We start from the raw sequence: 22,648 nt of genomic DNA on the forward strand, positions 1-22,648 counted from the left end.
CCCCCCACTTTTGTTCTCCCTCATCTCTGATGGAAATAGCAACACATGGGCCGCTGTTTGTCTTTAAGATGGCACACAGCTAATCCTGTGTGAAGCTGGAGGGATCTCTTCAGCTACTCTTGTCAGCGTTGATTTGTCAACAGCAATCTTTTCATTTCCTCTGTAAGCTGACACCATCATGTCTGTGCGATAATGTGATAGAGGCGAAGCCGGATTGAATCTGAGCGGGGTGCGTTCACAAACCAGGCTTCCACTCTGCCACTGAACAAGTGGAGCTTTTGTGGGTTCCTGCACTGTGGCTTTAAAAAAAAAAAAAAGAAGAAGCTTGACAGTTTAACAAACAAACCAACCAACAGAAAATTGTTGACTTAACTGTGGTGATTCTGAAGACGCTGTAAGGAAAAAAAGCATATACATAATGCAGAGCAGCCATTTAATCATGCAATTGTTTGAAATAAGGCGACAAGTATTGAAGGTAATTAAAGATTTCAGCCATGGCCGTCTGGCTGGTGAATATGCAGCTTTGAGCAAAAAGAAGCAAAACAACAATTAAAAAAACCTCAATAGGAACACCCAGCTTAAAGCGAGCAATCATGTCCGAGATGTTGGGCCTAAATGAGGATGTTGTTTTCTCTTTTCTGTTCTGTCAATCTCCGCCAGAAAGCGATTTCCTCCTGAAGAGTGGCGGCCAGGGCTAAAAGCATGTTTTAATAAGCGCACTGACACATCCATCTTTGTTTCGGAGAGATAAGTCACAACGAGCGCAGAGCAAAGCATCCGGGGCTCGCTGGAAGGATGCCCACTGCTGCGTATCAGTTGAATGTGCTTAGGCGCACAAAAACACAGAAACGCACACATGCACACACATACAAACAGAAGAAGCTGTCACCCTAACTTAAATCCTATTTACCACCAAACCAATGGAATTTCTCTTTGGAGCCGAAGGTGGTTGGCATGTTCACTTTATGCCTCCTCGGAGATTAGTAAATTCAGCCCTGCTCTGTTCCCACTATGTCTCCTTTTAAGTCTTCCCTCTTATACTCCCCCTTCCTCTTCTTCTTCTTCACATCATTGCACTGCATTAAATGTGCTTTTATTTGTTTATTTATTTATTTGTTGTTTTTCATCTAGAGGAAAAGGAGTGAAGTCTCAGATACCTGGGACTTCGAGCTGGCTGGGGCTGGCAGCTGTGCGTGTGATTGAGGAGCGTGACAGAAATGTCCTCATTAGGTCTCCTGTGCTATGAAGAGAGGCACGCTGCACAGGGTAGAGGAGCAGGGGAAGGAGGAAGGAGGAGAGAAGAGAGGAGAGGTGGAAGGCAAGGAGAGAGGAGAGAAAAGTTTGGTAGCTTTTGACACTTGCCGCCTTTTCATCTGTGCGGTATCTCAGGGTTTAAAGTTGAGCGTGCTGTAAAAGATATTCCTGCAGAAGCGTGCAGGCGCGATCTCTTTCTCTCTCTCTCTCTCTTTCTCGCACACACACACACACACACACACACGCAAACACACACGTGCGCAATCACTCACACACACAATGAGTCACAAAGTGCAGTGGAGTAACTCTGTGTCTTTATTATACACTATTAATTAAAGAGAAATAATAGAAGCCAGATGAACTTCTGTTCAGCCTAATTATCATGTCTTTGATACCAAATTGTGCGGAAAAAGAGCGTGTGAGAGAGTGAGCGAGCAGGAGGGAGAGAGAGAGAGAGAGGACGGGGAGGTTCAGACTGGGACTTGGGACTTGGGGAGTAAAACTCAGTGAGAGGAGGATCTTACGCTGCATCCCAATATGGCATCCATAACCCTTCCTTGAAATCAAAGTTCAATTTCTTAATTACAGGATGAAATAAGAGACGCACGCCTGTACGGGGAAGCTAAAGACAGAGTCGGACTATAGGGAGGAGAGAAGGGTGTAAGGGAAGAAAGGGAAGGAAGAAAAGAGGGTAACAGTCGGGGGTAAAGGGGAAGAGGGAACTGTTGCTCAGGGGAAAAACGTCAACAACAAAAAACAAACAACAATCATCTGTTTTATCTTGTTCCTCCACGTCTCGTCCTCTGTGTGCATCTAGTGATCTCTGAACCCGCCGCTTTCACGGCAACTCCCCTGTTGCCTTGTTTACATGTTGTTTCCGCTGCCTTGCTCACAGCACGCTGATCATTAACATCATTATATGTCTATGATACTGCATGTCGAGTCACAAATCAACTTTCCGTGCATCCTTTCCGCTGGTCTAATGATGTGACTAACTTTGCAACCTCTTCTTTCAACTGAGAGGTTTTTGCACTCATTGTCATTAAAGTGCTACAAAAAGCGCAACCCGTTTGTTGTGGGTGTCACAGATTGTCACAGTGTGAGTGCAGAGCGGCTGGAAGCCCGCTGCCGCGTACCAGAGAAGAGATTCACCGGAGAGATGTCGGACTCAACAGGACAGGCGACAGGGTGATCAGCAGCAGCTTTCAGGAAAGTTATTCAGTAATAAACGGGTTGTGAATAAGTCAAATAGGGGGAAGATAGATAGATGGAGATGTGCAGGGGGAGAAAAAGGAAAAGTCAAAGCGATAGGGGATAGGGAGAGAGGAAGAGGGTAGGAGAAAGTGGTGGCACAGCTGAGGTTGACACTAATGAGGAGCCTTTGTGATGGGACCTGACAGAGGAGAAGAAAGCAGAATCCCCCGACACCGATGCTCCACAACACTCCTCCACTTAATTGGGAGAGCCAGAGCCCACAACGAGGGTGTGTGTGTGTGTGTGTGTGTGTGTGTGTGTGTGTGTGTGTGTGTGTGTGTGTATGTGTGTGAAAAAAGAGTGTGTATCTGTTTTGGGAGGGGTAAGTGAATGTAAGACAAAGTAGACATATATGCTCACTTAATTAAGGCTACATATTGTGTTGGTGGATAAATGTATCTAATAGCACTAATGTAGGTATTCACAGCTCACTTCATGTTCTTGGTGGATTTTCACACTTTTTGGGCCAAGATTTCACGCTTTTAGTTGATATTGGCAAGATACGCAGCTTAGAGCATTACATGCACACTGATGGCTTTGAGGTTCACACGTCGGATATCTGCCATCTTCTCACATTCTTTAAAAGTGTCAGGAATCCAATGTAATAAGCCCACCCTTCCGTCTAGCAGTAAGGACAAACGTATATTCAAACTGTAGACATGCATTCACTCCAGCGACAGCACTTACACGCATGCACGAGCCAAGGATTTGCACTCGACGTTGCAGTGCAGCAATCGTTACGCACACGCACACTCTCAAAACGTGCACTTGTGTGCGGACACAAGTGGGGACACTCGCTCACTCCCTCCCTGCGGTGCAGTTTCCATCTTCGACTCTGAATCAATCATTTTTAATTTATCAGAGGGGATTTGTGTCATGAAGGCTGATGCCAACTCCAATAAGAGGGGAAAAAACAACACAACAGCAGTGAAAAAGCCAGTGCAAATCCCTGCTCTGATGCGATTATAACACACAACCAAATCAGGGCCGACTTGAATAGACACAGAACACAAAATCATATTAAGCGAAATTCGATGTGCATGGCATTACGTTGCTCTCAATCTCCCCTCTTTTCTCTTTCTGCTCCCTCTCCCTCTCATTCTCTCTGACTTTCTTACTCCATTTCTTTCGGTCCGTCTCTCTATCTGTCATCATCGCCATCGCCTCATGATTTCCACTTCTATTGACCTGAAAAATTTGTCGCCAGTGACTTGTACGGTCGCTTCCTCTTCTCTGAGCTCTTCTGCTTTCTGCCGCCGATAGTGATTCTGCATCCACACTCTCCCGGGGGACAAACTCTGTGAGCTTGTCATGTCACAGGTAACACCCGGCTAAACAGCAACAGATTGAAGCTGTATCATCGTTACTGTATCATTTTCAACAATGCTGCAGATGTATGATAACAGATGAAAAGAAGTCCCCGTTGAAACGTAGCCCCATAAAAAGCTCTGGTTTGATATTTACAGCTTTGCTGCAAGCGGGTACGTTGTGAAAAAAAAAAAAAAAAAAAGGTTTGCAAGAGAGGTGAGTCAGGGAGAGAAACTGCAAGGTATGGGGCGGGGGGGCGGGGGGGGGGGGGGGGTGTTACAGTATAGAGAGAGTGAGAGGGAAGAAGCTGAAGAGATGGATAGAGTAGGGCTGTTATGTCAGAGGCAGTCGAGCTGCTCTCATCTTGCCATTATCTCAAGCACCCTCACATTACCATAATAATGGCTTTTAACCAAATGTAGCACTCTCCAAAGCAGCGCAGGCAGAATCTGTTTTATCCAAATGTAAAACACTCATCGACGGGCAGAATCAGAGGGGCTTAACGTTAACATCACCATAGAGCAACGAGTGATGTGAGGAAGTGTGTGGGTTTGAGTAAGAGTGTCAGGCTTGATGTACAGTAGTCTACTGACGCAGTCTTGATTATTCGTTTAATGTACAGAGATCGTTGTACGTGTCACATCTGCACCCAAATATATACACTCCTGTTTAACAAATGTAAATGTAAAGGAACACATATCAGCTGACGAGTGTGCTCGAGTGTTAGTGTAACCATGTGTCTATTCCAGCTACTTGTGCTGCGTGAATGCGTCGATGTCTATTGTGCAGCGTGTGTGTTTGCGTTTGTGTGAGCCAGAGTCAAGCCTCAGGTCTGGCCAGGTTCCCTGCATGTGTTTCCCCCTGTCCAGATGGCCTCTCGGCAGGTTTGGGCCCGGGTGCGGGGTGTCCTCCTGCCCTCCCACCCTGCCGCCGCAGAAGGTCGACTCGACCGCGCTGCCTGCCTGCCCCGTGATGAGCGCCTTCCAGACCAACGAGTCCCTGCCAGAGAAAGAAAAGAGCCAGAAAACGGTATTCACAGCCGGTTCGTGCCATCTATGTCATTAACCAGGTGTGTGTATAACCATAGCCTCTTTTTAAGTGACACACAAGCACACACCAGATCCTTTTTTTTATCATCTTCCTAAACATGCGAGTATTTCTCTTCCCATCATTTCCTCACATACTTCTTCGTACCGCCCTCTCTTCTTATGTATTCTGCTTCTCTAATATCGCAGTTATTCTGCAAGTGTTTATTTGTGTGTATGCAATGTGAGGTGCCAGGAGGGTGTGGAGACCCACAGATGGTCAGGGTGGTTCCCACTCAGTGAGATCTGGGTCAGAGCCCGCTCTCAGATTAGTGGGCCTCACTCTTGAAGCACCACCTGGAGGTTTCTGGGCAGACCTGGATCTGACACAGAGGTTTTGTTTTGTTACAGGGTGATACACTCGTCCAGGATATCATAACCTTTGTGTGCACCTCACTTTTGTTTCAGTCGGTTTTGTTGGGGCTTTAAATAAAGGCTTTACTGTGAGGCGATTTAGCTGTAAGCCACAAATATTTATGCAAGGGTAATAAGGAATGCTGTACAGTGTGGTGCTTATAGTATATAATATATATCTTATTTTAGGGTTCTGTCCTGGCCTGCAGAGCTAAAAAACAATGCTGTCCCTTGACAATTCCTCCTCATGAAAAACTGTATTGTTCCATCCATAAAAAACAAAGGAACCTCTTCTGCCACCACGATAAAAACAACAAATCCATCGATGCACATTAGCACAGAGAGCTTCCTGCAGATTGCAGATAGTATCTGTAAGCTTTTAATACAATGTTTGAAGCTTTAAAGTTTGCACAGTTTGTTCGTTTTGAAGCAGACATTTTGCTTACGGCCCAGCGGATCTGCCAAGTCTATGGTGTCCTTTACAAGGACTCCTCAGCATTGTTAAAAGTCCTGCTGATACATGTAGAGTCACTCTAACCTATTTTTGGAGGACGTTAGAGTTGTTCATACGAGCAGAGTTGGTCCAACATCCTGAGCCTTTCTTTAGCTGGACATTTGAGGCTTTTGTTCAGCCAAAGTGGGTGTACTGTGTGTATTTTATTGCTAACCAAAGGTCAAATAACTGATGCACTGAGTACTAGTCAGAGTTTTTCCAAGTATTTCAAGGTCTGATAAGCCTTCAAATACATTGCCCTATAATACTAAATTGGCTGACCAGAACATCAAACAACATCCCTCCAGCATTAAAACAAATCAAAACATCAAGACTTTACTGTAGGTAGACAAGCATGTGTATATTTTTTTACTCAATTTTTGAGGACGTGTACGGGCGACAGGCCATACAGGTACAGTAAAAAGCAGGTGTAAGGTTAAGTAATTAATATTTTTTTTACATTTTTGTAACTCTTAGGATGCAAAATGAATTAAAACGAGTCGAGATCCTGAGAAAACAACTGGAAATGATTTGATGATGCATTTCTGCTGTGGGCTTCGCAAAAATGAATTCTCTGTCTGTTTGCAGCCAAAGCCCCACTTAAATGTCTAAAATGTGAAGTTAATGCTCGAGATTATTCTCTTTCCATTATCAATGATCTGGTAATAGTGTCACAGTGTGTAGAGCAACATCCCATTGGTTTGACCCACAGCATGCCACCGCAGAGTCTGTCAGCTATAATTCTTTACAATGAAGCTCATATGTCCTTCAAACACAAACACACAAACACTTACATACATGTTCACTCACACACATAGATGCAGTATATGCTCACGTGCGCACAGACACACATTCTAAAGTAGCACTAATGAATAAATTACAATCACAGCCAGTGTGTTTGTGTGTATGGGGTGCTAATAGGAAGTGACAGGGGCTGCGGCAATGTGCTCATCACTCTAGGCTTCCTGCCTTTCCACACCGCCTCTCCTGACATCATCCCAACACACCAACACTACCCCCCAATCACCCATTTCAGCTTGACATTTCTATCTTTGTGGTGTGGTCACCTGTCAGTCTTTGAGCCTTGTCTGCCTGTTAGCTCATCACTTGCACTGACATAACAGCATGTGCATGAATACACACATGCAGAAAAAATGTCAGTAGCAGCATACCTACACCGAGCATGCATTTAAAAATGCACATGAACCTGGAGGTCAAATCTGCTTACACAGAGAGATGTGAGCATTTTGGTCCCAACAATTAAGGCCGGAATGTGAGTGTCTGCAATGTCCCTGCCAGTAAGGTAACTGTTTTGTGTGCATAAAAGCTTCAGTTTAGGTACTCCAATGTACACCAGAATAAAATAAATAAGTCCTCCACAGCAAATATGTGACTTCTCACCTCATTCATTATGTAATGGGAGTAACAGCCCACCCCCTCCCCCTCTCCTCTCTGCTCACCTCCCTCTCTCCACCCCTTCCTCCCCTCAGCCTTCACCTTCTGTTCACCACCTGTATGGGAACAGATTCTCTCCACTCTCCACATGACACTTCAATCTGTTCTGCAGCAGATACAACGATCGAGTGTTGGTATTTTACTGTTATTTCTCTCTCTCTTTTTCTTTTTGTAACATGTCTATATCTGATCTTTCTGCACGTGTTCGTCAGCATCTGACATGACTGAGTGCCACCGCAGGTCAAACTCGAAAGGTTAAAGGTCTGACATTTGAACACAGTGCCAGCAGGGTTGACGTCCACATACACATGCCGTTGTCTGAATACATGCAGACAGCAGAGATTTCAGCATGTTATGTGTCATCAGTGTGCATGTATGTATGTATGTCTCTGACCTTAAACAAATGGCTGATTCTGTGTGTTCTTCTGTGTTTGACATATTAGATTGACAGGATTTTCAGCCTTTCTGTATTGTCAGTTTTCAGGGTCATTACCTCCCAACATTTCAGTTTTTATGAATGCAGAGTATCTTAATGTGTAAAATGTAAAAACAAGGCGAAGATTCAACAGGAGGAGTGCAAGAACATGTGAGATGAGACAGATGGATACAGGAAGACAAGAGGTAGAATGAACAGCAGGTGAAAGGAGAAACCATTTACATACTCTTTCACACACATGCCGGTTATAAAGAGATGGCAACAGAGCGCTGATGGTTCCCTCTCAATGCTAAAGATACGTGTGATGACAATTCCATTAATCCTGTCAGTCCTCTCCCCCCCATCCCTCTCAACCCCCCTCTTTTTCTCAGTCCTTTTATAGATGAAAGGCTTCCACTTTTTCTGTCAATGGCCTGCAGTCATCTGAATTAAACATTGATTTTATCGGAAGTTTAGTTGCTGCGTCCATGACGACGAGCTGCCTCCTCAAAAACCATGTGCACGTGTTCAGAGGAATGAAATGCTAAGGAGATAAAAAAAATGAAGAAAATAAAAGAGGGAGAAGAGAGAGTTAGATCCTATAGGAGAGGAGATGAGGGAGGAGGACAGAGATTTGACGAGGACCACATTAAAACCCAAGAAGGGAGACGCACAGGGACATGGTGAGCTGAGGAGGGAGACAAGGGGAACACAGGAGGGATGAGAAGAAAGAACGAGGGATTCTGAGAGGAGCAATTAAGAAAGGAAGAAGAAAGAGGAAGAAAGAGTCAGTGGTGGATAAGGCAGGGCTCACACAGAATAGAAAGGGGAACAGGGTTTTTTGAAGTGCAGTGTTCAAATCTCTTTTTTGTACTCGTCATTGTCCAACACCTGCCACAACTTATCTCTGTTAAACTCTCTCTCCCTTTTTCCTCCTGTTCCCATCCGGCCTTACTACTGCCATCAGCAATGATACATCACCGCTAATCAGCCAGGCCACCACCTAAAGGCCAACATTCCTCCTCTACTCAAATATTAAAAAGCCTAAAAATCCTTATCCTAGCAGCTGCTGTGGCTTCCAGCAAAGGGAGGAGAATATACTTGGTCTTAGACATCAGGGGTGTGTCCAGAACTTTTGTGAATGGGGTCATCCATCGTCTGTCTACAGTCTAGGTTTTGGCATTGACTAATAAAGGGATGGCTTAAAAAGTAAACACAAACACTATCCTAATAGCATTCATTTACTCTCTCTGTCTACAGTAATCTAAGCTGGCGTCCATTAACTGCATTTATTGCTCTTGCAGTGCCTTTGTTCTACATGATGCAGTTTAGATTATTTAACTAAATGTTCATGTGCCAGCAGTTTTGTTCCTGCGCTCCCGGTGACGCTTTTAAAACACGCTCAACGATGTCCAACCCTCACCGTCCAATCCCAATCAAAGCCAAACCCAATCCTCACATGATTAATTTCCTGCACTCTGACTTGTTTCTTTCAGAGTACAGTCAAGAGACTCTGCTGCAGCCAGGACACAATTCCTTTTGTTATTTTTTGTGTTTTTGAGTTCAGAAATTTCAAAACAGGCTTTATGGTCAATCCCCAGAAAAGCAGAAGTGGTGCGGGGCAACTTTCCTAACTAAGCATCAGTAAGCCTGTGAGAAGCGTTTGGAAATTATAAAACTTCCTTACATCCATAACCTCTGGCAAGAAAGAGGGAAAACAAGGTTGTGTGGGCAAACAGTCCTCGAACGCACCACCCAAACTAAGATAAGAAGAACAGGTTGACCCCTCACTTGGAACTTACAAGCTTTGCTGTCATCCCCCCGCTGGCCAAAACTTCTCTCTTTTTCATCCTCTCTGGTTCTTTCTACTCTTCCTCTGTCAGTGGGTTGTTGTTGGGCACCCTGAGGAAACGGGGAGATGAAAGGGAGCCGATCTCAGGGGAGCACTGGCACTGAGCGGGAAGGCCCTGTGCTCTCAGCACTCATCCCAGCAGCGTTACGGCTTCTCTGGGACGGAGCATATCCAGAGTGGGACAACAGGAGCAGGGTCCTTCGGTTCATTCTCACCCCTGTCATGAGTGCATTGAACACACACACACACACACACACACACACACACACACACACACACACATATATATATACATACCTTGGAGGATATGGTCCCAGTGAGGGAGTCATTATGGATAAAATTTCCACTCTCCATTTTAGTCGTGTTCACAGGGTGTGGTGGACTCAAGGGAAAGTAAAAAGCAAATTGAACATAGATAACAGCAAAAGTGCGTTAAGGAAGCAGAATACATCTAAAGGGCTACTTTTCATAAAACTCATGAATATCTACTCTTCCTCCCTCTCTTCCTTTTCATTTCTCTCTGAGGTCTTTTGGCAGCTAATGCTGGAGTTCCCTCACACCCATGGCCCCGGGGTGGCACAGCTTTGGCTGCCCATAGGAACACCTCCCCCATTTGGGTCAGCCTCTCTCAGTCTCCATCCCTCTCTAGTTTTCTCTGAGCAAGCGTTGTCGCTCTGTCCCTCGCTCGCTCTCTTCCTTTGCTGCAGTAGGTATGAATAATTAAATCTGCGTTTCCTCTTCTCTCATGTCATGTCTCTGTCTGCCACCCCTTCTCCCGCCCTCTCCGCTGTGTCTCTCACTCAGGCTGAAGTGTTATAACAGAAGAAGTGAGTCATTTAGATGAAGGAAAAGGCTGCAGATCAAGGAGAGTTGAGTTCAGTTTGGAACTTGCCATGTTACATAAGCTGTCACTGTGTGTTATTGACAAAAAAGGGTGGGGGGGGGAGGTCGGGGGTTAAAGGATAGATAGAAACGGAAAGACAGAGAGGTGAGACTGTGATAATGGTGAACAGAGAGAGGTAGCGTGAGAGAGAGAGTGAAGGATCAAGAGCAGAGCATGTGAAGTGATGTTGCAATAGGGGTGATAAAGTTGCATTATTCTCTGAAAGGTGTTGTAAACTGTTCTTTGTGGACAAAAAACATGTCACAGTTTGTAAAGAGTCCTTCACAACCAAGCAGTAACCACTGGTGGCAAAAATCTATCTATCTATCTATCTATCTATCTATCTATCTATCTATCTATCTATCTATCTATCTATCTATCTATCTATCTATCTATCTATCTATCTATCTATCTATCTATCTATCTATCTATCTATCTATCTATCTATCTATCTATCTATCTATCTATCTATCTATCTATCTATCTATCTATCTATCTATCTATCTATCTATCTATCTATCTTAATCAAGTAAACCTAACAACAGTCTATATTCAAATCCCAATATTACAGCAGAAATAAAAAAAGTTAATGTGACAGGTTGTTTGTGTCAGACATCATTTCATTTCATTATTGTTTTTATTAGTTTTACCTTTTAGATACAATAGTGCCTTGTATAAGTGAGTTGATTGCTCTGTGATCTGTTGGTAATGCCTAGGGACTCCAGCAGTGGGAGATCACGCTGGTTAAAAGAGACGAGTGGAGGCAACAGTCACGTGTGTTTTATATCTTCTCTCACTACAACTCTTCCCTATTCAAGGGAGACACTTTACACAAATCACTGTAAGTTTGAGAAGACATTTTCAATTATTTTTGCTATGAACTGAAAAGTTATATTTCAAGTTGGTTTGATCCAAAAGTAGCTGCAGTAGATCAGTTCACAACAGCTGCTACTTAAGGACTCTGACCAAACAGCAACCTCCGGTCTTGAAAAATGAAGCCAAGTACAAATTGTCTGCTTGACGCTGGTGGTAGGAGCCCCAGAAGTCGCAAACACACTGCTAATGCCAAATTTGACAGCATAAATAAACTGCCCAGTTAAAAGAATAAAACAGGTCTGAGTAGCTATTGTCATCCTGGGCACAAAAAAAAAAAAGGCTTTATATTGATTTTTATGAACCATACTCAACCCTTTGTATATCAATAGAAAGATGAATATCTGACATGATTGACAGTTAGTTGTGAGCCTGTTGGTTTTGACTGAACATTCGACTGATACAGGTTTTGAAGTATGCCGATGAGCCTCTTGAGCCCCCGCCAAAAGAGATGGGTGACATCAGTCATCCATTAATGTTTTACAGTCTATGACTGAAACACACAAATGACAGGTAGCAGTTTATGGCTGAAATTACTATTTATAACTTTTACGTGATGTCACACTCTTATGGAACCACCCACCCAGTCAGTAAAGAAGGCTCTCTACCACTGTTCGCTACTGAGAAGCTATCGTTCTTAGTTGCCCCCCCCACATGTTTTTATCATTTTTATGTTTTAGTCTCTTATTTTAAGATCATAAAGTGTGTTGATCTAAATATTCTGTCTTTAAATCACATTACTGCACCAGAAAACTGAAATTGACAGCTGACAATGATCCTGACACTATCGTTAGCTGACGATAACTAGCTAAAGTTAGCAAATGCACTCACCAATGCTTGGATGAAGAATATTTTTGTCTCTCTGTTCTCTTCCTAAACAGCAGCATTGTTGGACCAGACTCATCAAAAAATACAGGGTCCTAATCGAAATCTCTAATCAATCTCAATATAGAGGAACGTTACAAGTTTTCATTTAATAAAAATCTAATTTGTCTGGTTCGAAACAGATGTTTTTTCCTAATTTGTCTCAAAGCCGTGAAAGACCACTGTTAAAAGCACTTAAAATGTTACATCATGGCTGTTTTTGCATTATTACATTATTTGGCATACCGTGTGCTCCGCAGTAAGAGTGTTTCAAAAGAGCACAGTGATCTGTTTGGCTCTCTTCAATGTCTGATTTTTTTTTTTCGTCAGAGTTCTGGGGAGAAATTGTGGAGCGTTTTGTAACCTCCAGTTTCAAATGCTTCTCCTTCTTTTGCTGTGACGCGTTTCTATTTTTTGCACTGAGCTTATCATCAAACTTCATTCTCATGTTTTTGTCTCTGACCCAACAGAATTTACAGAAATTGTCACCTTCTCTCATCCAGCATTTGTTCTTTTGTCAGTAACTACAACTAAGTGAAAAGACAAATCATTTATTTGGGTCACAGCGCAAGAGTTACTCACCTTATTCCATTTATTTATTACTGTTTTTTATTCAACCTCAGCCACTTCCATTCCTGTTGTTATAAAGCAGTGAGGTAAATATATTCACATGGTCTTTAAAAAGGTGTGTTGTTACCATAAATGGTTTATTGGATGTGTTTCTGAATGCAAATGTCCGCAACATGCAAGAACCTGCTGAGTGAGAACGTGAGATTTATCAATACTCGATGTACGTATTGTACGATCCCCTTCCGCATCTTTGATAAATATGGATCTTTTCGTACTTTAGCACATTGTAAATTTCATTCGCAAGAAAGAATTTGAAACACTTTCTACACCCTGTTGATAAATGAGGCCCCTGGTAGTCATATGCACACCCAATTCATAAATGCCGGTTTTTACAGCAGATGTGTTTATAGCCTGATACAAAAAAGGATTTTGGACTGATAAGTTATTGTCTTCTTCTGCACACACTGTACAGGGTGAATTTTTTCATGACCCATCCGTTTAAAATTTTATGAAATATATGATTTATGCATTGTTTGGCATGTGTCTGACCTTATTGATGAGAGGATATGATGAAACAATTTGTCAATAAACGTAAATGCCTCAGCTCATCCACTCAGCTCCAGTGCTTAGCCTGTTGTTAGGTTGACTAAAAGTTAGGTTGAGACAGCATTTCCAGCACAACGCCCACAAAGATGGAATTCCAAACCCCCCTGCAGTAACCAATGGGTAACGTCACTACTATTATTTACAGTTTATGGTTTAGCCTACAACATTTTGCTCCTGCTAAAGACATTCTTTATCCCAAAATATTATCAATTTTCTTCCCTAGCTCAAGTTATTGACAGCTTCTTAAAATTGATTATCCTGTTCTGTATTAATAAAGTGAGTGTAGATCTGCATGGATCTTAAGGGCAGCTACAGGTCAATTTCTCAACACTAAATTAGAGAGGAACTTTGGCAAAGAATAAATTCTACATAGTAGTTTCAGATCAAGACACAGATACAACATCCTGTTAAAAAAAAAAAAAAAAAACCCTGAGAAAAAGCTCCAGCTGCAGAGGTTGATAATGTCACAGGTTATTTTTGGTGAAGTATAATTAAAAAAAATACTCCTTCACAGAAATGGGATTTAAGTAATGGAAAAAGGACCCACATAATTTACTTAAGAATACTTTGACACAAGATAGAGTGTTTAAAGTAAAAGCACCCAATGCAAAATGTTATATATATGCTGCACTGTATAATAGTCAAATGTTCTTATCAACGTATTACGCTATTGGCATTAAAGAATGCCTCTTAACATAGTTAACTCCTTATTCTATTGCAATAAAGGCATTCAGCCTCAGTTAATGTATACTTTACTATTAATTAAATGTAATCTTTTCTTTCTTTTCATTAACTTTAAGTTATAAGACCTATCAGGGAAGATGTGAGGGGGATGTTCATTAGGCAGGTAGAGTCGCTGATCTCTAGAAAGCAGGTAATCATAAAAGCCTAACAGTGATAACATCATGATGGTGATAATGATGGATTAAATTTATATAGTTGTATGTATTATAGTTTGTTAAAACACTGCGTTAGATTTGATTTTTGTGATTGACATAACGAAAGTGATCCGCTATGAAAGCTACAAAAAAATTGTAGTGATTAGGATGTAAAGAACTTTACATAATTTAATTTGTTTCCCTCAGACTTTCAGACTGATAGAGACATATTTACCTTAAAAAAAATGGAAATGCAAAAAATTGCATCATTCTCCTTTAAACTAACGCCCCACAGAAAGTTGGCTTGCAGGCCCCTGTATTTCAGTGCCATGTTTACAGTTCGTTTGGGGCCAAAGTTATTATAGGTAATGAATAAATATCTTGAAAATATTCACAAAAAATGGATACATAAAATAAATCTTAAATCCTTATCCAGTCCTCATTACAGTCTGATCTTCAGTTCTCCACTTCAACATAATGGTTAAATAATTAAATGCTTCTAAGCTGAGCTTTAACTTACTGTCATCAATGTAGAAAAATATTAAATCATTCTGACTTAGCAGTGCAGGCTTTCCAGCTGATTGTTTTCCTTGAACTATTTACTTAAAAGATTAGAGAAGCTGTCTCAGAATGTAAGATTCAAGATTTTTTATCTGTCACATACTCTTACAGATGTGTAGTGAAATGTAAAGACTGTTCCTCAAGGCCATGCAATAACAATAAACACTCAATTTAGTAATACAATTTAAAAAGTTTTCATGTTTGCAATGATGTCACTGCAAATCGTCAATCATGGAACAGCAACTGAAAACTGATCAAGTTGCTATAATTTGATAGAAATCGTTATCAATTAGTATGTCTGAGGCCTGCTCATATTAGTATGAATGCAGTAGATGCACAAGTCTGAGTGCACAGGTTTGAGTCCAAAAATCCGGGTACCTCTTTAGTTCTTATCATACATCTGAGCGCAGATCTACTTTCTACTCTTGTCTCTCCCCATCCCTCAGTTGCTCTGACGTCTCCTCCATCTTTCTGTCTCTCTTCCCTCAGGTGCCGTATTTCCATAATGGCTTCTTGTGAAGATGATGTACTGAGCATCAGTACGGAAATGCAACATGCACAGCGCACATTATCAGAGCTGAATGCATTAGATGTCATTTGTGTGAGTATACTCCTGCGTGGTCATTATGTGTTAAACTGTTTTGTGGGAAAAAGAAGGAGGGGTAAGGGGGAGGTCTTAAAATCTATTCCACGTACAGCACAGTATGTTATAGTATTCTGTTGCCTGCGTGCAACCAGGAACGAGGATTAACAGAAATGAAAATGTAGTTAGTCTTTTTGAATATCTACAATAATCTCTGCTGAACTACAGTGGCGTGTTTAGCCTCTGACATGAATAATGTTGAAATCTGTTCATAAAAGTGACAGATGTAGATGCTGCCAGTAAAGCCCCGTTTCCATCGAGTGGCCCGGCTTGGTTCGTCTCGGTACAGCGCGCATTTTGCGGCGTTTACATAGACTAATCCCGGGAAAGATTCCCAAATAACCGATCCGTACTGTCCCACTTTTGGGGACCTTTCCGTTGGGGTGCCAAGAATGTGGAGCCGAGCCGAAAAAGGTGTAGCTAAACACAGTCCGTTGATTGGGTGAAAGAATCGTTACTTCCCGTGTTACGTCGGCAAAAAAAACACTGCCGTGTTTAAACCATTGACTGTAACACAGCTGATTGTTTACGTGTGTATTTCTCCTCGCCGATCACAGCCTTCTCTGAAACAAAGCTTGATTGAGTTTTTGTAATAAAGAGTCACATGTCAGTGACAGAGTAGATGAAGTGCTGGATGTCTTCCAGCGTTGGTTTCGTTTGTGTAGCGTTTTTCTCCTTTGTTGAATTAGTTAGCGGTTAGCTGTTAGCTGCTATCATGTGATGCTATTTACATAGCGGCTATCATCATCCGGCTTACACGCCGCCTACCAAATAGGGCACGAGTGGCTGTGGAAACGCAAACGGGATCGGGCTTAATCGAACCAAACTGTACCGATCCGTACCGGACTGCTGTGTGGAAACGGGGCATAAGAATGCAGATTGCATGATCTGTTGTCTCAAAACAGTCTGTCAAATGGGATTCTTTTTAGGAAATCATTAGGGATTGCATTTGTTTTGATCAATCACTTTGGTCCAGATTAGGATAAAACTTTGTATAGATGTTTTTGGTTTACAATCATTGAATTGTAAGACTTAAGTGAACCCTATATTGTCCTCAGTTTGGGGTTATGATTAAAATGTTTCCACAACTTAACAAGTCATTTGGCTTATAACCCTAAATTCTTTATTATCTTTGTTTATAGTTGTGTCATTCAGTATGCCCTTATTGTGACTGAACTGTGTCGATTTCTTAGACGTTTTATATGAAGTGGTCATAGCGTCCTAGTTTTAAAAGTGAAAAGAAAGTGGAAGCACCTTAAACCTGCACGTCTTCAAATAGCCATAAAGGGAATACTCAAATGGTTGTAACAAGTCAGTACACTAAAAGTGCAGAAGAGAAAATCACAACAAATTTCACCTCATTTAATTCCTCAGTGAACATTTTCCTGATCAGTTTTAGTCTTAATTGCCGGTTTACAGCCTGATTTTGGTTTTATAAATCTATGGTTTACCAGGGTATATTTTAAAGGGTGGTCACCGAAAGGGTCATTTTTAAACCAGGATAGAGCAGTGGTGAGGGTATGGTGTTTGTTTGGTCTCCCCTCTGCAGTTGGGCCCTGAGATGAGTCACTGAGCCACCTTGGGGACACTTGCCCTGCTATCTTCATAAATATAGCAAACCCTAAAGTGCAAAAAAATGTTCCTTCTTAAAAAAAAAGGAAAAAAAAGTCTCTATATGAATATTTTAGCGTTTATATAAGGTCTGAGTGATTCTGACAGTGTGCGGAGGAAAGATTGTAAGGAATACATCAAACGGGTTTATTGTGGTACGTGTTGATGCATGGTAGGTATTTGTGCAGGTGGAAAAAGTTTTTAAACGCAAAGAGAGAGCTCAGAGTTCATACGAGTCACAGTGATGGCGTGCTTTTTTCTTAAATAAAGGCAAAGGAGGTGGGGGGAAAAGGGAGAGTGTATCCGTTGGCATTGCTTCGGGGCATCACACTCTGAGTGAGACTGAGGAGAAGAGGAGCATCCTGTCACCTATCAATCTCTCCGCTACAGGTTTGATTTATTTCACTGTTTTTTTTCCTTCGCCTGTTTACTCAAATTGTTTTTCCCTTCAACCTCTCTGCTTTTCAAATAATGCATCGCTCAGTGTGAACGCATGTTATTGTTGTGGAAACTCAAGAGAGGGGACGAGGAGGCCTCCAAACTCCAAATCCCTCTTTTTTGTCTTTAGGCTGTCAAAGTTATTGCTGTCACTTGTCATTTACTGTACAAAAACAGTGCAGTTTATGCTTGTTTTAGTTTAGTGACGTGTGTTTACTGCTCTGCTCTCTTTTTCAAGTGCCTCTGCGCTTCTGCCAACATTTCTCCCTGTGTTGGAAATTGTTTGTTGTATCCCGACAGAGAACAGAAATCAGCTTTTGCAGCACTAACTCCTGGTGATTCACGGTAACCCTGGCCTCTAAAGCACTGGCACAATCACATTTTTACAGAACTGGGTGAGCAAGTCAAGAATTCATTTATAGTCTCTACCCACACGATCCTTTAGCGTCATTGGGGACTCAGAAAAAAGATCAACAGAAAGTCAGTCACAGGCCCATCACAGATGCTCATAGTCATAGTCATATTAATATACCTAACAAATGTCCTGCCTTGTGTGAGGCAAGCATAGCATCATGAGCAAACCCATGAAAACGCAACAAAGGCTGGGAGTTTGTCCCGTGAAGCCATTTTTGCACCTTTGATGAATCAGTACGTATTAGTAAATCAGACAATCCATGTTTTTTTTACATCAGAAAATATCTAATAAAAAGTTAGTTGTAAGTTGTATTACTGTTACCTGCTGGATGTTCAGAAATGTTTGATGTGTTGAAGTTACCTTTCGCTTGTTTAAACTCATCTTATAAAAACAAGTCAATAACAGACTGCAAAGCGCTATGACGTTTTAAAGATTTGATGCAATTTTTTTTAGATACATTTCATCACCCAACATTTGCTTTTACTGATAATCATACACACACAAACACACGCACCTACATAAAAAATAAACTAGCAGCCAAAGGCATGAGCGATAAGCAATGTTTTAAGACGACTTAAAGTTTCCAAAGCTCTCAGGTAGGTCAGCAAGCAATTTGTTCCACAAAACTGCACCATGGTGACAAAATGCATCTTTACCAGATTCTGCAGCTCCACCTTACCTGCTGATCTGAGGGATCCGACTGTGCTGTAGTCAGTGAGCAGGTCAAAATCAGATTGGGTCATGAAGCACCTAAGTTGGGAAATGGAAAAGAATCAAGGATGACACTTACAGTAGGTTTTTCACTTAGTACCTTATTGAAGAGGAAAAGATGATGTAATGGATAAGCTCTTGCCTTTTTCTTTGTGGTCCTAAAATCGAAATTTCTGTTTCACCTTGGTAAATTGTAGAAATTGTTGGTACAGCTAGCAGCTAATTTCTTCAATGCATTTGACCATTTCATTTATGGGACTAAGGTTATCAGGAGAACCATTGAAGAACAGGTTTCTAAAGGCCAGTGTCCTTCCTTAGAGACCGTTTTGCCAGAATTTTATGATTAACTGTATCAAAGGCAGAACTGCGGTCTAACAATAATAAAACGTAGAGTTTGTTCACATCAGGGTTGATTTTCTGCTGTTTTTTGTATTTTCTTCAAGAAAGTTGTACAGTAGCTGTAGCTCAGTCGGCATAACGAGGGGGACTGCTACAGAGAAAACCTGTTCAATTAATTTATTTGTTTTTTAATTTTTAAGAACCTAAACAAAAGGAAAAATCCACACTAGTAAAAATCCCACAAATAATTATTGTTTTAAAGTATTTATCAGCCAGTTCTATGATTTCATTGACTAGTTACCTGCTGACTTATTACTTAGCTGGTTGTCAACAGTTATGTTAGCAGCCATCATTGAATTTGATGTGGATGGTTCGATTACTCACATGATACAAGCTACAAGCTGTTACTTTGCACTACACTTGGTTCAGGTGGTTTTTCGGTCTGAGTAATCAGTTCAGGTATACGTTTTTGTATACGTCTTTTGTTGAGTTATAATCTTTCCTTCAGACAAGCTTGTAAAAAGCTGAAGGTTGTCTGAATTCAGGGTAAAGTTTTAAACGATAGGAAAACAAAATCAAAAGCTATCATAAAGACCTTTTAACTCCTTTTACCCTGTTTCCCCCTTCATGAGCTATTGGTGTTTTCTGTCTCCACTTTGTAGGACTGAGGGAGACAGATGGAGGAATCCCTTCCTCCTCTCCCTCTCCTGCTTCAGCTTTCATCCCCTGGGAGGGCTCACATCTCCCTCAACACAGAGGTGTTTTCAAATTAAATACTATCTAATGAACTGGAAAACCTGCCCCCATCCTGCTCTGTGTGTGTCTATGTGTGTCTGTGTGTATTTGTGAAGTACAGATCTGGAGAGCAAAAGAGAAAATGAAAGAAACTGTGCGAGAGATTAAAAGAAAGGGAGGTATTTGCATTGCAATCTAGTGATTGCACAGCCTGTGTGTGGCGTCATGAAGCGTGTGTTCGTTAATTGTATATCTCTGCAGTTCTAATTGCTTTAATTCCCTGTAATTAATCAGTAATTGCAGTGAGGAGACACGCACAGCTTCGCTCTGTACGCAAAAGAACTTTTCAGTATGGAGTACATAAATATAGATGAGAGAAAAGAAAGGACGGAGATGGTGTAGAAACAGAGACGAAAGAAAAGAAAGAGAGAAGAACGAAGGAAAAAAGGAACCTTTCTAAATTTAGTATGCTCTGAGAGGCCTGAACCATGAAGTATATGGCAGGGTCTCATTTCTCATTAATGTATTCTGATGCAAATGAAAATGAGAGATTATTGGTGAAAGTAGAGCAGTCCATACAGAATCTCAGCACAGAGTATGTTGCACACATAAGTCCTCACTACTCGGGGGGGGGGGGGGGGGGGGGGGGGGAGAGTTCTGTACTGCGAAGACACTTGAACGTTTGTCCACAATACAGCTAAACTTTCAAAGTAACAACATTGTGCTCTCTGTTTGAGATATTTTAGTTAAGCTTGTTTCTTCACATTTTACTAGTTAAAAAGTCTCAATGGGATGATTCCTGCAAACACAAAAGCTGTGGCAGCTGTTTTTTCAGAGATCATTGTCCCATAAGTCCACCAGAGAGCAGGAGTGAAAGGAGAATCCCTCCCACTCTCCAAACTGTTGCAAGGTAATCCCCTCTTCTCTCTCTCTCTCTCTCTCTCTCCCTCGCTCTCTCTCTGTAGCCCTCACTTCTTACCTCACCCTGCCCCCCCTCATTAATTCCTAATTAAGACAGCAGCCAGCCCACCCACACACCTCCTCATTGCACATATTGCACATAAATGCTTTTTCTGGTCAGACTTTTAATTTACAAAGGTTTGAGCTGAGGCTAGCAGACTCACTGAACTGTGTGAGTGTGTGTGTGTGTGTGTGTGTGCGCGCGCTTGTGTGTGTGGTGCACTTGTGGGTGTTTGCAAATGTTGTATAATGATCATGTCCCTGTTCCTTTCCCCAACCCCAGATGAAAGCAAACCTTTGTCATCCTCGATCGTTTTTTAAATGAGAGTTGCTGGCTGGTCGTCGGTGACCTGCTGTGCCCCTCCCTCCTCTTCCGCCTTCTCTTCTGCCCCTTTTCACCCCCCCCAACTCCCAACCCCCCCCCCATAAATGGCCCCAGCTCCCTCATAACAAGCTAGATTCTCATAGATCTCCATCAATTTGTGTCACACCAGGGATTCCCTGAACAAAGATGCCTTTGCCACATCACCCACAACATCTATGCATTATTAAGGCAAGAAAAACAGCCTGCAAAGAGTCTTCCTCAGTCTTGGTTACAAAGCAAAAAGATACAAAGAAGTGCGAGAAACAGGAAGAAGAAGCCGAGTGAGAAAGAGTGACAGACTAATCATAAAAGGCTAATAGTGTAAATGCCGATGTGTCCATACATTCATCTGTAAGCGGAGAGCCTTCTCTTTCGCTTTCTACACTAATTTAAGAGATTTCCCAAGATGCATCTCTTCCATGAGCAGCCGATATCAGTCAGTGTATGGTGAGGCTTATGTTGAGTAGAAACAGCACAATAGTATTAATGTGAAAAAGTTACAAAAGGTGCTATATGTCAGATAGACTAAACTGGAGCACCTTTAGAGAACCAAACATAATGCTACCCTGTGCAGTTCACACTTGAAGCAACTGATACAGTGGTGGCCAAATTTGTTAGAGCACCTGACAGAGCTGATAAAATACTGACCTTTTTTTGCCTCCAAAACATGATTTAATTTCTTGATGTTTATGAAATACATGGATGGTTCTACATATTTGTACTGTTTTTATCCACTCTTAACTTTGATATTTGGTATGTCCACCTTTTGCAGCAACTACAGCAGCAAATCTCTCTGGCACAGTATCAACATATTTCCTGAGAACTTTAACACTAAAGTGATCCCATGCCTTCTGCAACTCAAGCCAAAGGCTTTCCTTTGAATGTATAATAGATCTGTCCAGTTTATTCTCCAACTTTCCCCAAATTTACTCAGTGGGTTTGAGGTCCGGACATCGATTGTGTGACAGTGAAATAGTTAATAGTTAAAATACCAACAAAATGAATTAAATATCTATAAAGTCATCATTATGCTCTATAAACCGTAGAATATAACATCTTAAGGAGATTGAAGTCATTTTTCCTACAATTTAGTCCTCTTTCACAGGGTGGTAGTAAAGGAAAATAGAATACCAATTTTTAGGCATACAGTATGCTTACCTGTTGACGTTTAGTGCAAGTTGACTGCTTAATTAACATCATGGAAGTGCAATTAAAAAGAATTAATGCCATGTATTCTGGAAATCTGCTTGGTCAAAAACTCACCTTTCCTCTTATTTATGATGTTGTTATCTCTCTCTATCAGAGAACTGTTACCTGCTTTATGAGCAAAAGCTGTTCTCGGTGGCTCAATAACAAACGGGACAATCAAGCTTTAATTTGGAATTTAATTAGAGGAAGCCAACATGAAAAAGCTGCACTGACACAAAAATAGAAAATATGTTAAGTCTGAGAATCCCTCATCTTGTATTTATCCACTAATGAGTTTCATTTAACTGCAGAACTGAAAGGTCATGAACCACAGCATGGGTCAATTTGACCATTAAACCACTGCGCAAAGTCATTTTTTAGGCTCTGTGCAAATCCAGGATTGAACATACAACATGATAAGAACAAGGAAATCAGGGTGAACATTTGGTCTGAAAATGGTCAGATACTGAAATGTATTAAAGAGCTGACATGGTTGGAAACAGTTTTGAAAAAAAAAACCCAACGACTCATTGAGTTCA

The 22,648-nt window shown here is 41.5% G+C and overlaps 1 protein-coding gene across 2 annotated transcripts in view; it reads left to right on the forward strand.

Annotated features, from left to right (window-relative positions):
* Positions 1–18,513, forward strand: part of reep2 (receptor accessory protein 2) — a 49,302-nt gene extending 30,789 nt beyond the window's left edge. The window contains exon 8 of one of the 2 annotated variants that reach the window (XM_079353030.1): positions 18,472–18,513. In XM_079353030.1, the coding sequence (XP_079209156.1) occupies positions 18,472–18,498 (27 nt within the window). In that variant the 3' untranslated portion in view covers positions 18,499–18,513. Of the gene's footprint in view, positions 1–15,194; positions 15,240–18,471 lie in introns of those variants that run through there. The other variant, XM_079353029.1, reaches the window with a different exon arrangement.
* Positions 18,514–22,648: the final 4,135 nt, after the last annotated feature.

Source organism: Symphodus melops (genome assembly GCF_947650265.1).
Source record: "Symphodus melops genome assembly, chromosome: 9".
In the NCBI taxonomy this organism is placed as follows: domain Eukaryota; kingdom Metazoa; phylum Chordata; class Actinopteri; order Labriformes; family Labridae; genus Symphodus; species Symphodus melops.